Genomic DNA, 10,763 nt, shown 5'->3' on the forward strand with positions numbered 1-10,763 from the left:
CATGTTTTTAATAAATTATAGTTTTATTTTAAGAAAAAGGAATATTAGTTATCTTTATTTTATCATAATCAATTTTGATTTCTATTTTCTTTCCGTGTGTATCAATAATTTTATTCTTATTTTTGGTTACTATGTTTTTCTTTCTATATTTTTGTGTTGATGATGTTTTTATTTTACTTTGTTAAATTTATATTATGATTAGAATTATGTTTCTTTTGTTTAATTTATTTTTGGGTATTTTTTAGTTTATGGATTTTTAAAGTTTTTGTTTATATATTTTGATGGAGAACTGAATTTTTGTTTAAATTGAATTGTATAACTATAAAAAAATTAATTACGACAAAGTAAATAATACAAACAATAAAGGTTACTTAATTGCATATTTATCCTTGACATTCAATATTAATGAAGATGTCCAACTTGAAAAATATAATATTGGGTACTAAAAGAATTAAAAAGATAGAACATTTGAAACTTTAAATAATTTTTTTTAATTTTAAAAATTTAAGAATGTAATTTAAACTAACGTATCATAATATTAATAATTATAAATAATACGTTAAAGAAATAATTCTGATATATATTAATGCATAAATTAATATTAACAAAATTACATTGATTTTATTCTTAAAATTATAAAAAAGTTGCATATACTTTTTTTTAAATTAATACCTTGATTCAAATATTTAAAAAAAAGCCACTTGGAGAATAAAGACATAATTTTTAATACATTAAATATCATTATTCATAAATAGGTTTTTAAACACACTCGTAAGTAAGAAGATAAAATTTCAGAAATCTTTACTGAAATACTAGAAAAAAGCTTCTATAACAAATAAATAAATCAGACTCCATCTTTACTTATATACTGAAAGTCATAGCAGGCCAACCAAAAGTTTATTCTACCTGGACAATTTCTATTCCTAGCAATTCCACTCTTATGAAGATAAAACTTGCTTCATGACATTAACCCTTAACGTATTATTTATTATATTATATACATACACATGTTTGCTTGGTTTTATTGTGAATTCACTCTATGAGATTTCTGAATAAATTTTACTGATGGTCTTTTTGCAGTAGAGAGAATCTCCCCAGCTGTCTGTCGCATACCACTAAAGCGTGATTATATAATAAAGGCTTCGGTAAAAGAATATGGCTATAGAAGGAATGAGAGGGTGTTCAGTGGTCCATGCAAATTCACTAATCTATTTCTCTTTGAACATATAAAAAATCACAGTTAGCTATGTAAATCATTTTATCCCATTTGTTTAAACTCACCATATTAATCATGTCAGAATAAACAGATGCATTCAAGTTGGTAAAATTATTACAAGTACAATGGAGCACTTAGTTAGGTGCTTAGATTTGCAGTGAAAAAGTACCACTAATAACGTGAATCTTCATAAAAGAAAAAAAAGTACAAAAAGCAGAGCCAACAATCGTGCGTTATCATGGAACTTTCCACAAAGCTTGTTTAAGTCAAGTACAAACTAGCGGAGCAGAGCAAATGTGCCTCGACAAGGATGTTACAAAACAAAATGTCATATTATTACATTGCCAAATCAGCACCATTTGAACCCTTTATCAGATTCCTTCACTATTCACAAGTCATGGATCTGAAGCCTCCCTCTGGTATAAATGAGTTGCGTTACCTCAGCATTGAAAACCAAGACAATAAGAGTTCTCCAAAGTTAATTGTCTTCACAGTGATTATTGCAGTCATTGTTATCCAAAACAACACCACAGTGATGGCAGGTAATAGGCAAAAGAAGTCTTCTTCCAATTTCTTCTCTATTTTCAACGTCTTCTCATCTAGGAAGTCCAGAGGAGGCTACTGTGATGCTCCTGATTCCAGCCGCAGGGTGTGGCCTAGTGATTATGATAAAGGTAACTGGGGTGTTGCTGAGCCAAATATTGACATGAAAGCCGAAGCTTTCATTGCCAAGTACAAGAAACGTGTTTCAGAATCTGCACTCTATCAACTTGACCCTGCTGCTGATAACGCATAATTTCAAACCATATGTATATTTCTTTAATGCTCTAGATTGTAGTTTATAGATTAATATTGCTTTGAACTGATTTAATATATGTTAATAAATAACAACGATGTATGATTAAATTATTCTATTCAGCTACTGGTTTAGTTGTTCATATTGATTTCCCAAGATATATTTTTCCTTGCTATTATATGCTTTCACTCTGTTTAATAGCCATAAGCTCTTTCACAAGGTTAATTACAGTTAATATAACCCTTTGATGAAGAGTAATAAGCCACGAATGTATTAGAGAAGTTTATTCTTAATTATTTCTCTGAAACATTACAGTTTGAACATTAAACAGGTACATGATCAGTTTTAGTATGGCTTCACTTGTTTAATTCATTATATGAGGAGTAATTAGAATGAGTTGGTTATAGTTGGAAATACTAATGAGTGAGTTATACTATTCAACAGGGGAAACCAAATTCATATTGTATTCCTTGGCCCTAAAACCATGAATGGCATAATTCATCTGAAGTTTTCTTGTATTTGCAAGTACTTGGAAGTTGATATTTACGCATCTATCACATAAAAATATCTCTCTCAAACTCTTGATTTTACTTTTGGAGTACAATTAAAAGATGTTTTCCTTTAGAAAAATTATGGTTTGAGACTCACCCAAAACTATTACTCGACACCTATTTCAATAATATAATAACACATATTGGTGTTTTAATTTTAAAAAATAAATGAAATCTAATTAGAATATGTATTTTTTCAAGTTATGAAGTATTAGTTTTTATTTACTTTAGGAATGTAAAAGATATCATCCCCTCTGATTTAAATATGTTTAAAATTTATAATAAATTATCTTTTCTCATCGAGATTTAAAATAATTTTATTTCATTTTAATATTTTTTAAATATTTAAATCTGTGTGTGCAAATTAGGAATGACGATGTAAAGTATACCATGCGAGATGAATTATGCGGGCTGATTGATCTTTCGTTATAAAAAATGTTACAAAAACATTTAAATTGGATACATTATAAGAAAAACGTGAATTACAGATAATTTTTTATGGACGATATCAAATTCGTCGATAATTATCAAGCTCAACAGTATACATAATTTCAATTCATCACCTGCACAGCCTCATCCTTGGTGATCAATTCCCAACAGTGACAAACATAATTTCAATTACGAAGATAGCTGAAGAACTTCTATGTGCTGCTACTGTCACAACTTTCCCATTTTATTTAACAGCCTTCAATGCTCTATCAATCTCACTCTGCCCTGATTTTAGAATCAACCATACACAAGTTTTCAATAATGTTATTATAGAAAATCTGATACAAATGCAATAATTTATACAATATTATTTTTTGGTCTATCTGTATATTGTTGCAGCATACTAATTGTACACAACAAAAATATAGGTTCAGAGTTTCAATATCTCACCTACTGTATCGTACACTACATCAAACTTTTCTTCCAGCTCTTCAAGCAGCCCCTTTGTATAATCAATGGCTATGTCTGCTCCCAAGTTCCTTTTCCACATACACAACAAATCATTTGGCATGTTCTGAATTGATTTATGTCGACAATGAGAAAATTGTCAATTCTAGAAGGAATTTAAGAGTGCTCCATAAACACATTATCTTAAAGACAGTGCTGTAAATGAACACATTATTTAATGACAGTGCTGTCAGTTTTCTTACTTATACATACTTGTAAATCTTATTTAGAAAAATCTTATTCTTGAATCAATCTTAAAAGTGTTGAATCGTTTTTGCTATCCGCCACACCACTGTGTTTTAGAACCACTTTCTGAACTATCTAAGAAGGGAAAGCTATGAACATAACCACCCCTTGGAAACCTCACTATATTTGTTTGAATTTGATCTGTTATACTGGTTGCTAGATGCAAACTTATGAATGGAGATGAAGTACAGATGCAATGGTTCAAACAAGTCTACAATATTAAGATAAGACTAGAAATGCAATGCAATATTTAAAACTAAGTTGAAATCTCAAAATCACAAGTTATAACCAAGGTTGGTAGCAACTAGCGTGACAACCTAGAGTGTAAACTGTGGCACAACCAATGAAATGTAAGTTGATCCTAAACACAACTAATTGAACTAAAAGACTAGCAGAACCAAAAATCCCCTATTGGTTAAAATGCTAAAACAGAATCAATCTGAACTTGCAAAAACCAGAATCACAACAAATGCATAAATGCCAAATCCAGATTCAGAATTAAACTCAGTAACTAAATTGTATTGAATTCAATAGACAAATGTTAGTGGTTAATATTTTGTTAACGTGGAAGTTGAACCCAAAACCTGAAATTAAGTGTTATTATTGGTAATGAAGATAAACATGAATTGAGATATTTTGCTGTTACACTTTTTAACTATACCTCATGCATCAGATAATTATGAACTTTGGGATCTAATTTCACCGGTATCTTCTAACACAAATGTGCTTGGGATAGAACATGGTCAAATAGCCCATTCACTATAGTTGGATATATGACCGTGGTTACAGTGGTAGTAGAAGTTTGGAAGAAACTTTTATCTTAGGAATTGAAAAGTTTGTCCGGACGACAATGTAAATATTATGTTTTTGATGGAAAGATTAGACGTCCATTCATCAAGTGCAAATGTACTAAAATTTTGAAAGATGAGGTAGTTACAATTCAGCTATACACAAGATGATTCAGGTCAAATTACAAAATTTATACATTTCATAGTGCAGAAGTTCTCTCTTTTCATCCAATTGCACGTGAGAATTGCCCGAGTAGTTCAAGCACTTTTGTAAATACTTAGAAAATAGATCAATTTATGTATATGCAAAATATGGTGCATAATTAAACAGATTAACAGCAAGATCACGGTGTCACCCTCTCCGGGGAGTCTTGGTCGTGTGTGTGAACCATTTTCATGTGAGTAAACATGTGCATGCAAGTAGGTAAATTATTGGAAGGAGCGCTTAGTTAGGTGCTTAGATCGGTAGTGAAAAAGGACCAATAATAACATGAATCTTTACAAGAAAACAAAGTACAAAAAGCAGAGCCAAGAATTGTGCGTTTTTTATGGAATCTTCCACAAAGCTTGTTTAAGTCAAGTACTAAACCAGCGGAGCAGAGCAAATGTGCCTCGACAATGATGTTACAAAACAAAGTGTCGTGTATTACATTGCCAAATCAGCACCATTTGAACCCTTTATCAGATTCTTTCACTATTCACCACTGATGCGATTGAAGCCTCCCTCTGGTATAAAGGAGTTGTGTTACCTCTGCATTGAAAACCAAGACAAAAAGAGTTCTCCAAAGTTCATTGTCTTCAAAGTGATTATTGCAGTCATTGTTATCCAAAACAACACCACAGTGATGGCAGGTAATAGGCAAAAGAAGTCTTCTTCCACTTTCTTCTCTATTTTCAACGTCTTCTCATCTAGGAAGTCCAGAGGAGGCTACTGTGATGCTCCTGATTCCAGCCGCAGGGTGTGGCCTAGTGATTATGACAAAGGTAACTGGGGTGTTGCTGAGCCAAATATTGACATGAAAGCCGAAGCTTTCATTGCCAAGTACAAGAAACGTGTTTCAGAATCTGCACTCTATCAACTTGACCCTGCTGCTGATAATGCATAATTTCAAACCATATGTATATTTCTTTGTTTCTCTTCGCTGTGAACCTGTGATTTATCCATTAATGTTGCTTCTACCTTCTACCTGGTAGAAATTATGTCAATAAATAACGAAGATATATATGAATAACTTTTTTCATTCTACTTCTGCTTCTTCTTTGAAATATATGCTTTCACTCTGGTTTAGATATCCTTTGGCTCTTTCACAAGACAAAATACACTCTCTCACGCTGCACAGGTGTAGCATTATCAACTTCTTCCACGATCCAAATTAATAACACATAGAAGTATTTCTTTCATTTGCATCACCTCTGTTTCGCCATGATCTCATGCAATTAAGATTTCACATGAAGATTACGATATGAATGATTGAACGGGACATGGTTATCATAGGTCGAAACAGCTGAGTAATATCGGTCAAGTTGCACATCTATGTAAGATATGTATTGAGTTCAAGTTATGTTGGTTATACTTTTGGTTGAGGGGGTTACGAGACCTGCTTATAATATATTTTTATAAAAAAATGAAATATTTTAAAATATGACGTTTGGAAAATTAGTTTAAAAAGAAATTAGAATTTAAAAAATGGAAAAAGAGTAAATTTTATTATTTAAATTATAGAATTTTAAATTTTTTTATATATTCTTTTTTTATATCTATATCTATATCTATTTTCTATATTTTCTTTTTAACTTAACTTCGACTAGATTATATTTTTGGTTGTTAGTCGTGAGTTTAACCTCAACTAAATGTCATTATTTTGACGTATCCATGTTGATGAAAATTCTTTAACAGTGAAAATGATTGTAGGTATTTTTCTTGTTAAGATTATTGTTGAAGGAAAAATAAATTATTCAGGATATTTTGTAAGACGAAAGATTACTCAAGCAAGTTACATTCAATTGATTGAAGGTCAAGTCTTATATCATTCAATTAATCAGAAGTAAAGTCTTATGAATGATGAAGGTCACAACTCTTAATATTTTATGAGTAATGAAGATGACAAGTCTTATGAATGATGAAGGTCACAACTCCTCAAAAAAAAAATTATAAAATTATTTTATCGCTTATATATATATATATATATATATGTTTGATTTAAAGTTGATATGAAATTATTTATGAGTATGAAATTGTATATGATACTATAAAGATTTTAAAGAGAAATTCTTAAGATGGTTGTGTATAGTGTATGTATTGATATAGGATGTTAATGATTATGTGTTATTTTGATGCTCTCACTAACTTCCAATCTCAAAAAGAAATGGATAATTATGTTGTGAAGAGTAGTAAGAGGTTCTTAGTCGGATGATCATTTATTGGTGAAGAGTAGTAAGAGGTTCTTAGTTTGATGATCATTTATTGGTGATAGTTGTGATAATTGGTGTGGATGAGTTGTTGTTGTACTACCTTTGGGTGCAAGGCTCCTATAAATTGATATCAATATATCTGAATCGTCAAGTTTAGAGTAAATAGTTGGATGTTTATAAAATTGTTAGTTATTGATGGATGAGAACGAGTTTATCACAGCATAGGAGCTAAACACGGTGATACAGGACCTAGGGAGGAGTGTTCCTTAGCGGAGTGTCGAAGGATGATCAGTGACGTGGATAGAGACGACGACACCACCAACTTGGAAAAGTTCAGGGTAATGATGATGATGGGGTCGCGCTGATAAAATTAAACCACTTTAAGAAACATATTAACTTTTTCACACATTTCTCTCCTCTCACTATACCAAAACCTATCAATTAAATATATTGCATGTAAATTCCTTCAATTCAAATACATGTATTCCTATTTTTGTTTCAATTTAGACTTTTATACCTCCCTCCATCTAACTCAATTCTTCCTTTCTTCGTTCTTTTTTACTTGTATCATTTATCATTTGCATTTTATTTCATTTTTATTGAGAAATTAAAATACATTGAATTGAAATTTTTTTTTAATTTGAAATGGTTTTTTTAATTACTATTTCGAATATGAGTATTAGGTACAATAATACTTTATTCTTAAAAAAATATTTTAAAAATAATTATTTGATTTTAATTTAATATAACTTTTTTTTTAGAAAATAATTTTTTATTCTTTTCCTCCTTATAATATTTTTTATCACTAAATATATTATTAATAAATATTATTTTATATTACTTCTATCACTAAGTGTATTTTAGTAATCTTCATTTTCTATCCATTAAAACATTTTTTTATATGTTACATTGGTCTAATTCTACTCTAATTTTACAAATTTTACTTCTAAATTCACTTTCAATCACCTTCAAATTTATTTAAAAAAACAACATTTAATTTACTCTCAAATTTTCTCAAATTTATTCACTCCCTCAAATTTATCTCTCCAAGTGAACACACTCTTAAATCTATAGTGGCGGACTTGAAATTTCATTAATATTTTTTTATTAAAAGGTTATCTTGTACTAACTATCAAGTAATATCCTATTGTTAAATTTTTTACTAAAAATTATTAAAATAACCACATTAGCCGTTGCAAAGGAGAGTCGTCATTAACATTTTGTTTTGACCACACTGTTTACAATTGTAATGTGCATCAATTTTTGTTATATACTACTGGTAAAACGACTACTACACCCACGTGTAGAAAATCAAACCACATATTTTAAACTTTTTTCTTAGACTTAATGCTCCAATGTTTCTAGAGCTTCACCTTAATGATTCACGAGATCATCTCAAAAAGCCACTACGAAAGAAATTGTTATAGTTCGAGGAATTTTTAAACAATGTTACTGAAAAAACTCAAACTTAAAACATTTTTTTAGGTCAGATGCATATAACTTCAAAATTTAGGTGTCAACTTACTAAAGAAGTAGTGATCACAAATTATATTCCGCTATATAAAATAGGCAGGATTTGAACTTAAATAATGAATTATAATTTTAATAAATTATTTTATTTTTTTATTTAAGATATAAAATATATTTATTTTTTTAATATGCTTTTGTGAAATATTAGAAAAATTATTGACAAATAAAATTATTATTCGGAAAAATTTTAGGGCAATTTATACATTTTTTTTTCTCAAAATAGTGAAATATAATTTAGCCTGTTTTAATTTGTTGTGCTGGTCGTAAAAAATTCTAGTTGGTTTATAGATATAAGTGAGTGACTGATAAAAGTAAAATTCAATGAATGTGCATAAAATCCATTAAAATATAGCATTATTATTAATACATATGTTGAAAATAAAATATAACTTAAATTATGCATTATCGTATAAACAAAAGCACATCCCTAACAACTCAATCTCTTCGGACATTTTGGTGTATCATTCATTTTACAACCTTAATTAAAAGTTCTATATCTTGCATATATATTCTTTTAAAATTGTAATAAATTAATTAAGGTATGACAATTTATGACACATGTGAGTTTTAATTGTTTTCCAATTTAATACAACAATGCAGTAATTGTAAATACAAAAAGGAGAATGACTAGATAAGTTTCTGTTTGGAGCTTTTAAGGTGGGATCATGTGTCCAAACAAAAAGATTCTCAGAATTTGAAATCAAAGGTAGAATAACTCGTTATAAAACCCAGTTAGCAGGAGAAAAATAATGCATAAACTATTATAATTTCGTAATAGTTGGTCCCGAAGCATGGCTAGGAAGAAATTGAAACTTGCTTTTATCTCTGATGAGATGACAAGGAAAAGCACGTACAAGAGAAGGAAGAAGAGTATGATGAAGAAGGTGGATGAACTTGCGACCCTCTGCGGGATCTCAGTTTGTGCTATAATTTGTAATCCTTTTGATTCTGAGACAGAAGTTTGGCCAAATCCAGAAGGAGCCAAGAAGGTGATCGAGAGGTTTAAGAATGCATCTGTGCTGAACAAAAGCAGGAATGTGAACCACGAAAGCTTCATGCTGCAAAGGATCGCCAAAGCCCAAAATGAATTGAAGATGCTACGTCAAGACAACTATGAGAAGGAGATTACCTTGTCCATGTTTCAGTTCATGCTAGGTCAAAACCTGCCAAATACCGTTCAAGAAATCAAAGAAATCCACAAAATGATTGACAAAAATATAAAACAGATTGAGAATAACTTGGCTGCACTCAACTCTCACTCTATTTGATTTTTATGTTGTCAGATTATTCAATATTTAGTGCTTTTGTATTCAGATATGCATGAATGATATTTGTCTTTCATAGCATTTAAAGTTCTATCATTTTCAAGCTTTTATTTTATGGCCCAGAGATGCAGTGGCACCAAAGCAATAAGAATCTTCAGCAAGATAAGAGTTTAATACAAAAACAAATTCCGATTCAATAAAATTGGAATCGAGTTAAGAAATATACCATTCCATTCCATAACAATTATTTACAGGGCTTCAATTGCAATTAGACATATAAATTATCAATTAAGAATCACAATTATACTCAAACTTCTTGATAATAAAACACCCACACCCACACCCACACAAAGCACAAAAACACAGTAAAATACTAGAATTCATGTTGCACTGAAATACGGATAATTTAAAAATAAATCATTAAATATTATGAAAATTCATTATATATATATATATATATATATATATATATATATATATAATTTGTGTGTATGTTAATACATATGCTTTGCTTTTAAAATACTATTGATTTTTAATTACTAACTTTTACTGCTAAACGTATTTTCTTTTAAATTAAAATCATCCAATAAGATAACCCTCTCTAAAAAGATGCAAATTTATATTCAAAAGTGTTTATTTTAGTTTTAAGTACCTCTGTACACAGGCATATAAATTAAGGACATCTGTTTTAATCTTGAATCTTGTCATAAGATCCTTTCAATTATAATTCCTCAAATTATTTTTATATATATGTTTCAAGATATAGTCTTTTATCATATTCTTCTTAAAAAGAATTTTGTCTTTCAATTTGTATCACTTGATTTTTTTTTTTATTAGAATGTGTTGGATATTTCACATTGACTGATGATAAGAAATTTTAAAAGATTAGAACTTGTAAATTTTAAAAGATTAGAACTTGTAAGTGGAGGACAAAGTTAATTTTTCAAACTAAGAAACTGTTGCATGGTAGCATATACTTGAGCAAGTTTCAAAATGGTCATATTTTTAGTGTTGTGAAAGTTA

At 29.4% G+C, this 10,763-nt stretch overlaps 2 protein-coding genes across 2 annotated transcripts; both read left to right on the forward strand.

Moving 5' to 3' along the window:
• Positions 1–1,304: 1,304 nt before the first annotated feature.
• On the forward strand, positions 1,305–2,154 carry LOC128195963 (uncharacterized). The gene has a single exon (XM_052875199.1). The coding sequence runs from the start codon at positions 1,527–1,529 to the stop codon at positions 2,010–2,012; it is 486 nt and encodes a 161-aa protein (XP_052731159.1). The 5' UTR covers positions 1,305–1,526; the 3' UTR covers positions 2,013–2,154.
• Positions 2,155–9,266: 7,112 nt separating this feature from the next.
• On the forward strand, positions 9,267–9,743 carry LOC108324686 (agamous-like MADS-box protein AGL80). Its single transcript, XM_052874477.1, has one exon. It carries the CDS (start codon positions 9,267–9,269, stop codon positions 9,741–9,743), a length of 477 nt encoding a protein of 158 aa, XP_052730437.1.
• Positions 9,744–10,763: the final 1,020 nt, after the last annotated feature.

The sequence above is a fragment of the Vigna angularis genome, chromosome 3 (genome assembly GCF_016808095.1).
Source record: "Vigna angularis cultivar LongXiaoDou No.4 chromosome 3, ASM1680809v1, whole genome shotgun sequence".
In the NCBI taxonomy this organism is placed as follows: domain Eukaryota; kingdom Viridiplantae; phylum Streptophyta; class Magnoliopsida; order Fabales; family Fabaceae; genus Vigna; species Vigna angularis.

Coding starts and splice junctions, on each gene's coding strand:
- LOC108324686 (XM_052874477.1), top strand. CDS start 9,267: ATGGCTAGGAAGAAATTGAAACTTGCTTTTATCTCTGATGAGATGACA.
- LOC128195963 (XM_052875199.1), top strand. CDS start 1,527: ATGTTACAAAACAAAATGTCATATTATTACATTGCCAAATCAGCACCA.